The 14583-nt window shown below is 36.9% G+C and overlaps 2 protein-coding genes across 2 annotated transcripts; both read right to left on the bottom strand.

The window, feature by feature from the left end:
• Positions 1–745: 745 nt before the first annotated feature.
• Positions 746–8753, bottom strand: LOC131927832 (uncharacterized). The gene is made up of 6 exons (XM_059283689.1): positions 8566–8753; positions 7036–7065; positions 5135–5237; positions 3678–3719; positions 2524–2630; positions 746–2170 (listed from the first exon to the last, which is right to left on the bottom strand). Exons 1-6 carry the CDS (start codon positions 8612–8614, stop codon positions 2040–2042), a joined length of 462 nt encoding a protein of 153 aa, XP_059139672.1. The 5' UTR covers positions 8615–8753; the 3' UTR covers positions 746–2039.
• A 1939-nt stretch (positions 8754–10692) lies between these two features.
• Positions 10693–14188, bottom strand: LOC131927838 (uncharacterized). The gene is made up of 4 exons (XM_059283696.1): positions 14055–14188; positions 13158–13260; positions 12248–12345; positions 10693–11748 (listed from the first exon to the last, which is right to left on the bottom strand). The coding sequence occupies exons 1-4, from the start codon at positions 14110–14112 to the stop codon at positions 11591–11593; spliced, it is 417 nt and encodes a 138-aa protein (XP_059139679.1). The 5' UTR covers positions 14113–14188; the 3' UTR covers positions 10693–11590.
• Between the last annotated feature and the right edge of the window lie 395 nt (positions 14189–14583).

Below are 14583 nucleotides of genomic sequence, written 5' to 3'. Positions count from 1 at the left end.
AGAAAGTCAGCATAGCAGGCGTGTGTTCTACCAACCGGCCTCATCGTACCATGAGTACTCAATGACAATTAAATAGGTTTCTCAAAAGTCATGAACGCTTGTCTTTTATTGTGGTTACAAATGCAGTGTAAAATTTGAGAAGAAAATTGTTTAGTTTGTGCATGTTGATTATTATTGAAATTGTCAGTTGTGAATTTTTATTTTTTATTTTTGTAACAGAAAAAAGTCCTAAATTAAGAAACTACTGTAAAGAAAAAACCTGCCTATACTATATAATGCTCCTTATTACATTTTTATTTCTTTTATAACTTTTATCAGATTTTGTAAATAACTTTGGACTTAATAAACTGTACTTTTTTTTCAAAACATACAAACCGAATGAAATTTTGCCCTTTCGAACTAGATTCCAGTAAGGCAGAAAAATTTTAGTTGTCCTGATAACCAGTAGAGCAGATAAATTTTCTTACTGTATTTACGAAGTGTGTAATATAATAACAAGTATACTTATAGTTTATTTGATTATACCATGATAATTTGAATGAATTACCTTATGCTTGATTGATTTCCGTATTTTTTAACAAATAGCCGTACGTTTAAGTGAAGTATTCGTCATAGATTTGTCCGGATAAATAGCCGTTTGTTTTCATGAACGAATTGAAAGTTTATCTAAAGCAGGTTTTACATACACAAATATTTTAGACTAAAAGTAAACAAAGTGCAGATCACGCAACACAAACGAATGGCAAGCTTTTGCGGTCAGGTATTTTATTTAAAATATTGTAAACTGTTTTACATTGATACTTTCTTCAATAATTTCTTTACGTTTACATTATCAAAATGTGACATTATCACGAAAAAAAGGATTTTCAGTCCTCTAAAAATATTGATTTTTATAACTCTGCAAAAATTTCTCAATGATTCTGTATAAATTTTTTTCTAAAAATCAATGTTTGGTTTTTTCTAAAATGATAAGCCATTTAACAAATTCATTACCGTAACTTTAGCATACTTTGTTAAGAATTTTTAATCCTCTAAAAATATTGATTTTTATAACTCAGCAAAAAGTTCACAATGATTTTTTAAGAGTTATGGTATATTTTTTTCTAAAAATCAAGTTTTTGTTTTCTAAAACGATAATGTGTTCAACTTATTCGTTTCCATAACTTGAGTATCGTTTGTTAAGTATCATGTTAGAAACAATTATGTAAGCTCTGTTTTTAAATGCCAAAAAATGTGCCTCAGAATTACATTTCGATATAGGCACCACACTACGATGTGGAAGAAAGATATGTTGAACGTGTAATTAAAATAATCTTAGGTATGTTTGGTGCCTGTGAGGTTTTAGTTATGTCAGTGAATGTGTACTTTCGTTTATGTAATAACTGATTATTTTAAGTTGTGTTATGATTGTGTAGTTGTAGTTGTGTTATGATTGTGTAGTTGTAGTTGTGTGATGACTGTGTAGTTGTAGTTGTGTGATGACTGTGTAGTTGTAGTTGTGTGATGATTGTGTAGTTGTAGGTGTGTGATGATTGTGTAGTTGTGTGATGACTGTGTAGTTGTTGTTGTGTGATGATTGTGTAGTTGTAGTTGTGTGATGACTGTGTAGTTGTTGTTGTGTGATGATTGTGTAGTTGTGTGATAACTGTGTAGTTGTAGTTGTGTGATGACAGTGTAGTTGTGTGATGACAGTGTAGTTGTAGTTGTGTGATGACTGTGTAGTTGTAGTTGTGTGATAACTGTGTAGTTGTTGTTGTGTGATGACAGTGTAGTTGTGTGATGACTGTGTAGATGTAGTTGTGTGATTACTGTGTAGTTGTAGTGTGATAACTATGTATTTGTGTGACAACTGTGATGACTGTGTTGTTGTAGCTGCGTGATAAGTGTGAAGTTGTAGTTGTGTGATGACTGTGTATTTGTGTGATATATGTGTGGTGACTATGTATTTGTAGTTGTGTGACAACTGTGTGGTGACTATGTATTTGTATTTGTGTGACAAACTGTGTGATGACTGTGTAGTTCAAGTTCGAGCCAGTGTGTTACATCAGAACGCTGTCGTCCCCTCCGGACGTCCTAGGGAAGTATTTGTTTCCGACTGACGTGGTCCTTCTTGTGGGTGGGACCACAACTTGCGGTACCATGGGCCTCAGTAACCTCTGTGGGAGTACAACTGTAAACAAAACAACAGAGTTGTGTGGTGTTTGTAACATCTGTAGTAGTACAACTGTAAACAAAACAGAGTTGTGTGGTGTTTATAACATTTAAAATTAAACTCCTGCTCAATATAAACAATACATATGTATTATATCCTGAACATGCATCGTTTCCTGTTACATTGATTGCTATTTATTCGAATTATAAAAAACACCTGCTATTAAGATTAGCACGACAAAATAGCACTTTAATAACTCTGGTTTCTAGATCCGCAACATTATTCACAAACTTCCGTATACGATTCTGCATTTACGTTATTTCTCAAGACTATAACAGTAAGATGAAGATACAAATCGTGTAAACACTTACTGCGAGGTCGGGTCGCCATAGTGAACCAGAAGAAGTCCAGGGCAAGAACGCAAGCAGCGTAGAGCCCCATGGTCAAGCGATAGAGACACTCCAGACCTACACACTTGCTGTTGATGAAAGAACAGACGTGGTAATAGACGCGGTATGGGAACCTGGGTGTGGTGGGGCCTAAATTCCCGACGGATTTCAATATTTATTCTGTCTTGAGGTTTATGGTGTGTTTGTTGTTGTTTTTTTACTTAATATCTATATATATAATTCTTTTCTTGGAGACCCTAGAAAACACCAAGCTGTAAGCGCGCCTAGCAGTCTCCACTCTTTCTATCTAGGCATATCGCTACCACCCCCATCCCCACATGGTATGGTGAGCTGTGGTTCACGCTAAATGTTTACGATCGTAGAGACGGGTTTAGTGACGGCTTTTAGGGGCAGATAATTTAGTTTGAAACGATTTTAAACTTAGGGGAGGTAACTAAGAGGAGGCTGCTTTCACGAGGGGGGGGGGGGGTAGGGGTTAGGGGAAAGGAGGGTTTTAGTGTTTTAAAGCAAATATTTTCAGTGGCAGCGGGTCGGCTCCTTTTAAATGTCGTTTCTTATCAACATGAGCTAATTTTAATATTTAGATAAAAGTAAAGTACCCTTTTCGAACCTTACAGTTCACTGGGCAAATGAAGTGATGGTGTAGTCAGCACTATGCCCAGCCGCCTTTACTTTCCCCAACGTGAGTCGGGTACCCATCACAGCTGGGTGGACTCAACGTACGTCGTAAGGACTCCAGCCACGGGACCCGAACCCGAAGATCTTGGGTTAGCAGTCGAACGCTCTACCATTCGACCTTATCTTATAATATTAACGGTCAGGATATTTAGAGACAAGAGAAATGATTAATAAGATATTAAACACACTTGCAGTTTCTTTTGTGAATCTCTTCAATGTGTCCTTTACACCCCCCCCCCCCTTTGGTCACCTCCAACCCCCCCCCCCCCCCACTCCCCCTATCTCCCCCACGATAATTGAAGTTTTGATCCTCCCCCCCCCCACCTCGAAAGTTTCACCCCGCTATTCCCCCCCCCCCCCACCCCCCACCCCCCATTTCCCACTTGAGAAAAAAGGAAGAACATCACATCAGAAATAACGAACGAAATTAAGTTTACCTGTATCCTGCAACTAGTACGTCATAAAAGTAGAGGTGATAACTAAATCAGGAAAGAGAATGACACAAAATTAATTACTAATTACTTGTTCCTAATTGTGAAGTTTATATTTTATTCAGGTTTAAACGAAAACGGGACCCTGGTCTCGAGTCCGTATGCTATCCCGGAGTCCACCCAGCACTAATGGGTACCTGACTCAGGTTAAAGAAACCATAAGCTGACCAGATTATTTCAAAGTCGCAGTAACAGGTGAACTCTATTTCGATGAACCGCCACTTTTACTTTCTCGTATATAAAGTATAGAGGGAATATTGTAAACGTGCAAAAAATCGAAATTGAGATTTTGACAAATCTCGTCGTTTTACACCTCCCTGATTTTTGCAATTTTGTCTGTATATCTGTGTGTGTGTGTCTGTATATCTCTCTGTGTGTTTGTCTGTGGACACGATAAGTGTAGTACCGTTTTAGTTATGTTGACGAAATTGTGTAATTCTGAATCAGCTTCAGAACTATTTCCGTTAGCTGGAAGTGGTACTTCCACTACTTCCGGTTTCTCAAAAACCAGTTACTTGAGTAGTTTTAGTGAGGTGGACGAAATTTCACATATGAATATTACATTGTAAGCGCAAATTTTGAACTATTTTCGGTAACCGGAAGTAGTACTTTACAGTACTGTGTTTCCGGTTTCTTAAATACCGATAAATTGAGTACCGTTTCAGTCGGGTAAACCAAAATTTTAAACATAGGTATACAATCTTATTCTCTTCCGGATTTTGGTAGTTTTCCGATGAACTTTACGCCATCTGCCGGACCGATTTCTCCAAACCTTTTCACGTAGGTCTAAACTGGATGACATTGTGACAAAACTTGACCGAATTGGATGTTTCATTAACTTTTTTAAAAACGAATAACTTTATATATATATATATATATATATATATATATATATATATATATATATATATATATATATATATATATATATATATATATATACATATATATATATATATATATATATATATATATATACATATATATACATATATATATATATATATATATATATATATATATATATATATATATATATATATATATATATATATATATATATATATATATATATATATATATATATATATATATATATTAAACCAACATTGTAGCACTAAACTTGAGCTAGCGTAAATTTGAATTTGGGATAAATTAGATTTTCCGATTGTATCTAATTAAACGCTTTGGGTGGAACCAGCGTTACTTATATAAAGCTCAGCCTATGCTATTTGGACTTGAGGTGCCTTGTCGTATTATGATATAGTATTTCGTCAAATGTGTAACGATTTAACGTGGTCAAGCTTTAGCGGCCGCGTTTGTTGATTTAACAAATACAAAAGCTGCATTGTGTTTTCTATTCTACCAGACATTGGTGGTTAGAAAAGACAATCAAAACAAACCTGCTACAGCAGTGTCTTTCCCCTATCGAACCACAACAAACTTGTTCACACTGGTATCTGGTGTAGTTGTTTGGTCCGTGGAAGGTGGTGCATATTTTTGTTTCTGTAAAGAAGTTGTTGTTTTTTTTTAATCACTCTCTGCCTGAAATGTTTTTTACTAGCTTTCATACGACATGATGTCATGTAAGAAATCAAGAGTGCACTGGACGGCCTGACCGGGCACTGGACGGCCAGGCCGTCTAAAGAGTTCAAAACATTGATGATGGTGTTGTTTTGTTTTGTGCCATATTTGGTCATTCTAGAAATGCCTCGAGTCCTATCAGCAGCTCCTGTGACACTCAGTGTTTCTTCCAGAATTTTTTCTCTGGGGGGCACTTGAAATTTTCGGTGGGGAGGGAGACTTTTTTCGGGGGGGGGGGGGCGGATACTGTTAAAAGTATATATTTTCTATATAAATTTCATTTCGTTCGGGGGGCGGTAGACTTTCTTCGGGGGGGAGGGGGCTGGATGCCTGGAAGAAACTCTGGTGACACAGCTGATTTAAAGCTGTACAGGTAACGTCCTGTCCCTTGGATCCATCAGCTGTGTAGAGAGGCCTGATACATGGGCTACATCTGGCTCTTCTCAACATAGGGCCCAAATTTTGTGCTTGGATTCCCAATACACAATCAGCCAATGTTCTATTTGACTATAAAGCCATATGAGCCATATAAAATGCCTCACATACAAAAAGGCAAGAGGTGCTAAATCTAACAGGTGCTAAACCTAAGACAAGAGACGTCTGACTTGATGCATGGAAGGAGAGGCGATTTGGTGCCGTGTGAAATGGTAGGTTCGGATACCGTTGGGTTCTGTCTGTTCTGTCTTTACTTGGACTATGTTTTGTACCTTTGTCTAACCTTGGCGTTAAAATATCACTTTATTTTTATATTGCGACAAGAGACGCTAAACCTACGACAAGAGACGCTAATTCTAAGGCAAGAGGTGCTAAATCTAAGGCAAGGGGTGCTAAATCTAAGGCAAGGGGTGCTAAATCTAAGAAAAGAGGTGCTAAATCTAAGACAAGAGGTGCTAAATCTAAGACAAGAGGTGCTAATTCTAAGACAAGAGACGCTAATTCTAAGGCAAGAGATGCTAAATCTAAGGCAAGGGGTGCTAATTCTAAGAAAAGAGGTGCTAAATCTAAGACAAGAGGTGCTAAATCTAAGACAAGAGGTGCTAAATCTAAATCTAAGAGGCGCTAAATCTAAGGCAAGGGGTGCTAAATCTAAGGCAAGAGATGCTAAATCTAAGGCAAGGGGTGCTAAATCTAAGGCAAGAGGTGCTAAACCTAAGACAAGAGGTGCTAAATCTAAGACGAGGGGCGCTAAATCTAAGACAAGAGACGCTAATTCTAAGGCAAGAGATGCTAAATCTAAGACAAGAGGTGCTAAATCTAAATCTAAGAGGCGCTAAATCTAAGGCAAGGGGTGCTAAATCTAAGACAAGGGGTGCTAAATCTAAGACAAGAGACGCTAAATCTAAGACAAGAGACGCTAAATCTCTAAGACGAGGGGCGCTAAATCCAAAACTAGCAATAGGGTACAGCTTGGTAAATTTCATAGGATGGATGCGATCTTTTGTCGAAGGCCCTTCTGATTATGTCAGCTTGACGCAATTAACGAGGTAGTTTTATCATTGACTGTTTTTACACCCAAAAAATTTTTCGGTGAGTGGGAATATGTATTTCCGCCTCATGCTATGCCACTGAACATCATTTTCTTGCCTATGAACATAAGGTGTTTGTTTTTTTAATTATTATTCTCGAATTTTCATCAAAAACGTATACATCTCAAAACTACATTTTTAAAATATGTTGTTTTTTTTCCAATAGAATAGCTAATCGATTTCTATGAACTTACCGGGGGTTGGTTTAATAAATTTCAAATAGACTGTGGAAAAGAAAACATATATCAATGTTATTATATTATTTGTACATTATTAGCATGAACCATAACCATAACCCTACACCTAACCAAAACCATAACCATAACCATTACCATTACCATTACCATAACCATAACCACAACCCTACACCTAACCATAACCATAACCATAACCATAACCATAACCATAACCACAACCACAACCACAACCATAACCATAACCATAACCACAACCACAACCATAACCAGAACCATAACAATAACCATGACCATAACCCCAACCTTAGACCTAAACCTAAACCTACACCTACACCTACTCCTAAACCTACACCTACACCTACTCCTACACCTACACCTACACCTACACCTACACCTACACCTACACCTACACCTACACCTACACCTACACCTACACCTACACCTACACCTACACCTACACCTACACCTACACCTACACCTACACCTACACCTACACCTACACCTACACCTACACCTACACCTACACCTACACCTACACCTACTCCTACACCTACACCTACACCTACACCTACACCTACACCTACACCTACACCTACACCTACACCTACACCTACACCTACACCTACACCTACACCTACACCTACACCTACACCTACACCTACACCTACTCCTACACCTACACCTACACCTATTAGTCCCCTTGTTTAAGTCTGAGTTTGGATGGAAGCCGTAATAGTCATAAAATAATCAAACATATTTCAACATATTTTAAAATGTTTATCAGTTTATTCAACAGAAATGGCCCTATCCCCGCCTGTTTCCAAGACTCAAACCATTATCCTAACAATCAGTCACCAGACAGACCACGCCCTGTAGACTAGAGAAGTACTCTATTGAACTATCACAATACTTTACTAACTCAACAATACTCAACACCTTTTTTACAAGCTTTTATTTAACTCACTTCCTTTGTCGACAGTCTGTCGTCAGTCGTCAGTCTAGATCGAAACGCCGGAGCGAAATTGCAGGCACTTCTGCTTGACAGATACGGTTCGTAATTGGGTCAAGACATGAAGACAATGCATCGTGACATTAAATTTGATTTAATTGGATGCATAATTAATTTTTTATGAATTTTGTCCAAATTAGTAGGCATTTCTATCCAACTACTCCACACGCGTCATCACGATAAATAGCGCGTCATCACGTTCAAAAGGCGCGCAATGGTTTTTAGTCATGAAACTCTAAATTTAAAAAATGTAAAGTACTAAAACAAAATTTCATAAAAAAAACGTTTTAATACCAAGCTTTTATGTACTAATGCACTAAAAAGTAGAAAATAAATTATAGACTACTATTTAAAAAACTATAAAGAAAAGCATGGGTCTCTTACGAAACATTAGTAAAGGTATCCAATAGATACTAAAGCTTGTTATTAGAACGTTTTTATGAAATTTTTTTTATTATTACTGACTAATGATTAGTTACATAGATTTAAAATAATTCAACTAGTGTTAATTTACGAACCTGAATAGACTATGATCAAAATTAAATTCACAACAAGCTTTCTCTTCATTGTTTGTAGATCAGGTTTTTGTTTTACAAATTTTATAAAAGTTTTAGCAGCTGAGCGTTGAAGGATTTTTACGATGTTTGAATACCTGTCGTCAAGTTTGTGTTGCCAGAAAGCATCTTCTATCGCCAAAGTTTAGTTTTAATCTGTCTATTAAAAAGAAGCTACTTCCGTTTTCTTTAAATTGTAAACAATATAGATTTAGTCTTAGCTTTTTATTAATTGGTAGATTTGTAAACACGATAGTATTGCTATGTTGTTTATTTGTTAATGTTGAAATACAGCCATATATTTTCTTTCTCTTTTTTTCTCTTTTGCATGAAGTTTTATTTTTTTGTTTTAATTATTTGTGTTAAATCTAATCAAGGAAGGTTGTTATGGCAATGATATATTTATCTAAACTCTTCACCACGGTCTAGGTCTATAAGACCAGCTTTACATCACAATGTAGCTCTATAAGACCAGCTTTACATCACAATGTAGCTCTATAAGACCAGCTTTACATCACATTGTAGCTCTATAAGACCAGCTTTACATCACAGTGTAGTTCTATAAGACCAGCTTTACATCACAGGGTAGCTCTATAAGACCAGCTTTACATCACAGTGTAGCTCTATAAGTCTATAAGACCAGCTTTACATCACAGGGTAGCTCTATAAGACCAGCTTTACATCACAGTGTAGCTCTACAAAAACAGCTTTACATCACATTGTAGCTCTACAAGAACAGCTTTATATCACATGAGGGACTGTATGTTTGTTTTGTACTCATTACTACGCCTTTCATTCGATTGCCATGAAACGTTGGGGACTGAATGAAAACGAGCTGACTCGCGGTGTATCATACGCCGCTATTTAGTTGTTTTATTTTCTAGTTATCAGGACTTCATAGAAAGTGAATTCGATACTACCCAAATCGTTTAAAGGCTAAATTATCTGCCGTCACTAAACTCAACCCGGCTCTACGATTGTAAACATTCGGGGTGAACCGTAGCTCACCAGAATGGTGGGGGTGGGGGTGGTAGCTATATGTCTAAAGAGCGAGGGGAGTAACGGCGTGCGTTTACGAGGTGTCTCGCATGGTCCCTATGAAGAGAACTATAAATATAGATACTCCTGGGGTGGCTTGTGTGGGGGAAAAAATTCAAATTTCGGGAAGGGGGGAGGGGGACACGGCAGGGAGCAATTGGGCGCCCTGAGCTGCTCAGTGGCTATCTCAGCGCATGCAAAGGGAGTCAGTGTTTCTAATTGATTTAATTGGAAAACCGCAGTAGGCGCATCCACCAGCGCCCCGGCGGTCGGTTGCACCGGAGCACCCATGGCTCCCCCGTGAGTACTATATATGTATATATATATATATATATATATATATATATATATATATATATATATATATATATATATATATATACATATATATATATATATATACATATATATATATATATATATATATATATATATATATATATATATATTAAAATCTAGAACAAACATTAAAGAAAACTCCAATGTCATTGAATCATAAATTTAATCACATAGGATGATGTTACAGGGAATATTCGTCTGAAGGATCAGTGTTCGATACTTTTTTACAAATATCGTATGGTTAGAATACAGTTATAGACAAACAACTAATGTGGTACAAAAACCATCTGCGTCACATGCGAATCGTTTCATCATCGTCTAGCACAGGGGCGGACTTAAGCAGTTGGTTGAGGGGTGGGGGGGGGGATGGCTCAGGCACAAGGTCGAACTTTAGCATTGGGTTTTGGGGTGGGGTGGGGGATTCAGACACTAAGGGGACGTTACGGTATGGTCCACTAGAACTTGTTGTTCATGTGATACTCCGTGTCTTTTGTCACTTGTTGTTCATGTGATACTCCGTGTCTTTTGTCATATTTTTGTCCGACAGCTTTGTCTGAATGGGTTAATTGCTATGAGGTGCACATACAAATAACTAGAACCTATACGAGACGATAATGCAATACATTCAAGACTATATATATACATATATATATGTATATATATATATATATATATATATATATATATATATATATATATATATATATATATATATATATATATATATATATATATATATATATATGCTTTCTTGTATGCTATTCCAGAAATTTTGTGGATTGCTATGAAAAATACGACTATTCTACCCAGAGAAACAGCAGCTTTGATGAACATTACTCCAAAAGTGACCATGTCACATATGAAAACATTTCTTTCTAGTTGATTGTCAGCTAAATTGATAGAATGGGTTATCAAAATATCTCATCGAACTGCAACCAATTGTTCATTACAAAGTATATCTGGTGATGGAGTTTTACAAATGACTTTGCATCTGTCCTGTTGTGAACACATCGCGTGGGAAATGTATGCGACGTCTTGACCTGGATAAGGCTGACGTTTTCATTCTATTACATTTTCCAACTGTTTTTATATCATCTTCAAATCATCCACTCGGCCTGTAGTTTGTGTGACAATTCTTAGAACTGTTATCAGTAACGTTTTGCTGCATGTTATCAGAAATGTTCTGCCATGTGTTATCAGTAATGTCCTGTACAGAGTAACTTATTTGAAATTTAAAAAAACTCAATCCTTTCTTATGCTGTCATTGTAGACTTCTTATCCGTCGTGTATAAAAATAAACCTTATATGTGTAATCGTGCAGGTGAGTGAATAATTTAGATGTACTGTGTGGTAGCAGTGTGTGTTAAATGTGTAATCTGATTGTATGTGTTGTGTTAGTGTCTGTGTAGTTTTAGCGAGAATGTGTTAAATGTGAAGTTTTAGCGAAGTGTGTGTTAAATGTGTAGTTTTAGCGAAGTGTGTGTTAAATGTGTGGTGTTTGTAGTTATAGCGAGGTGTGTGTTAAATGTGTAGTTTTAGCGAGGTGTGTGTTAAATGTGATATGAATGTGTAAGTGTCTGTGTAGTCTTAGAACACGTCGCCAATCGCCGTGTTAAGTGCCAATGTTCCCGTTGAACGTACGACCGAAGTATTTCTCTCCGACGGAAGTGCGCCTGCGTCGGAACGGGGCGTCACCGGGCGTCACCTGGGTTTGTACGTTCTGGGATGGCACCACTGGAGGGTTGAAAATGGGTTGCTGTGGCGGCTGTGCTGTAAAAGAAAGGGTTGTCATGTAATACCAAATATACATAATGACACTCCACCCACCTATCTATCTCTCCCCTCCCTCCTCCAACCCTTCGCTTAATTAATTTAGCTCGTCTAGTTTTCTACATGTATGGCGATCACATGCTATGTTTCTTTCAGACTTTTTCTCCGAAAGGGGGACTTGAAAATTTCGGAAGAGGGAGTTGGGGGGGGATAAATTGTCTGGGAAACGGAAACTAGTAAAAGTAAATATTTTATATACAATTTCTATTTCGTTTGTTTGCGTTAGGTGTGCTTCGAAGAGATGCCTGAATGAAACAATGATCAGATGTTGTTCTAGATATCTAGTCCTTATCTTAAAAATATAAAAATTAAGAAGCTACTAAGTTTAAGATTTTAAAATTTATAAACTACCTTAAGGGGCAACTTCTAATTAACATCGTTTCAGTACAATAATAGTAATCAGAAATAATGTGAATATAAGCTAAACGGATAAGGTTACCCGGAGATTTTTGTTTTTTAAAATGCCAGACCAGTAGCGATACGACGATTCCAACAGTGATGAACACCAAGAGTCCTTTAACCCCAGGGTTCCAGTAACTGTGGAGAAGACAACACATGTTTAAAGCTAATAGGTTACAGGAAAAGTTTTACATGGGTCGCCAGGCCCCCTTGTCGACGCCCATGACACACACCCCCTCACACACAACACGCACACTTAACACAAGAGGTGAAATAGATGTGTGTCCATTTTAAATTTTAAATGGTTTGACTCGTCAGTACCCCACCCCAATCCTGCCTGGATCTATTTACTTTCTATAGCATTAACCGAAGGGAAGTAACTAATGCTTCATAAATCAAAATCCCTCCCCCCCCCCCTCCCAACTCACCATTTACTAACCACCCTCCACTAATGTCTAACAAAGATCTAGTCGACACTGACCGGGTGATCTATTTTTTCTAGTGTAAAAAAAAACCTTACACTACACTCTGCCATTCGTGCTGGAATATAAATAAATAAATATATATATATATATATATATATATATATATATATATATATATATATATATATATAGAAAGAGAGAGAGAGAGAGAGAGAGCGAGAGATGTACATATATATACAGAAGACCCAGATAAAGCATGAAATTAAATATACATATGGGAAAGTTTTACTTGTAACATGTAACAAAAGTATTTATTTTAGTATTTTCTAGACACGACGTATAGATATCACGATACACAGAACTGATTCGCGATATACCTGATCAATTAGCGGTTAAAGCTCATTAGTTTAATCACGGCCGTTGAGCGACTGACGCGTTGTGTTGGTTCGGTCAAGAGAAAATTGAACTGAGATTGTATATGTACAAGACATCGCTGATTTGGTGTATCATAAAACAACAACCCACCTGGGACAACAGTGTCTGTCGCCGACCTCACCACAACAGCCGAAATTACACTGGACCTTCTTGTCAGTTTTCGGTCCGCGGTCGACATCACAAGTTTTGGTCTCTGTCGCAAAAAATAATTGTTACATTAGCTGCAGTCGAGGATAGTAAAGTTCCCTTTCAAGCCTGACGGTCTACGAGGCAAGTGGAGTTCACTTGGTTCTGTGACTTCGGCGTATGATGGGATAGTGTGGTCAGCACTATGCCCAGCCGCCTTTACTTACTCTAACGTGAGTTAGGTACCCATCAGAGCTGGGTGGACTCAAGGACGGTCTACTGACTTGAACCCGGATTCGAATATGGGTTAGCCGTCCAGCTCCCTACCGCTAACCCACGCTTTATTATACGGATAACTTAATCAAGAACAGTTCAGTTCAATTTTTTTATTCGTGTATATTATTAGCATACAATCTAGAGTCTTACTACACATACCATTATATGTGTAGGCCTACATGTACGTGCATATGTTTTGTATGCATATGTATATAGTAAATTTGCCTGTATCTAGAAATCTTTCTAATTTCCTCTTGTATCTATAAAATGTGTAAACAATGTCTGTGATCAACAGCTCATCTGATATTAAATAAAACGGCCCGAAGCCTAACTGTATCCCAGATCCAAACCATCATCCTAACCTACCTTCATACCTGCCCTATTAAAAAATGACTATATTTTAACCAAGATAGTATACTAGATCTAGATTCTAGGATTGATAATGCCAAACATGGCATGTTTAACTAATTTACTAAAGTAAACTAAAGGAACGCGTTTTTGCACAATTTAAAGATATGAATGGGTTTTTTTTATTAAACTATGTACTGAGTTTTTAAAGACTAATGCAAGGGGTAATTTGCGAACCTGTGTCGATTAGAAAACTTAAGAAATTCACAAGCAATAGTCTTAGTATTTTATCCATTTGATATTGTAAGTTCCATGCACTGTAGATGAAAATGCCGGAAGTAGATCTAGTCAATGCTACAACACAATGACGTCATTTCTTTTCTTTTAGTTGCCAGAAAAAAAAATATTTAGCCAAAATTTTGAGTTAGGCCTAACCTGTCTAGAGAGTATGTAGTTAGTTCTACTTGCATTAAACTATAAGCAATTTTGGTTCAAGGATATGGTTTAATTGTTTTATGTTGTAAATACGTACCATTACTTAGTCACATTCAAATGAATATTGAGATTTAGCTTATGTGAATATTTTTTATAAAAATTGCTGTTTATAATTTTGCAGCCGAACTTCTTTTTCTTTCTTAATACTAATATTGCAATAATCCGATACAATGAAGTATTATCGATCAAATCGTTATGCGCTATGTAGCTCGTTAACTTCGACTTCAGCTTTGTTATCTTTCTGTATTTCCTTCCAAAGTCTTTGTCCACC

The sequence above is a fragment of the Physella acuta genome, unplaced genomic scaffold, assembly GCF_028476545.2.
Source record: "Physella acuta isolate Inbredline_101_S28 unplaced genomic scaffold, ASM2847654v3 ptg001441l, whole genome shotgun sequence".
Taxonomy (NCBI): Eukaryota; Metazoa; Mollusca; class Gastropoda; family Physidae; genus Physella; species Physella acuta.
Note: the sequence above shows the minus strand (reverse complement) of the source record. Positions and strands in the feature narration are given on the sequence as shown.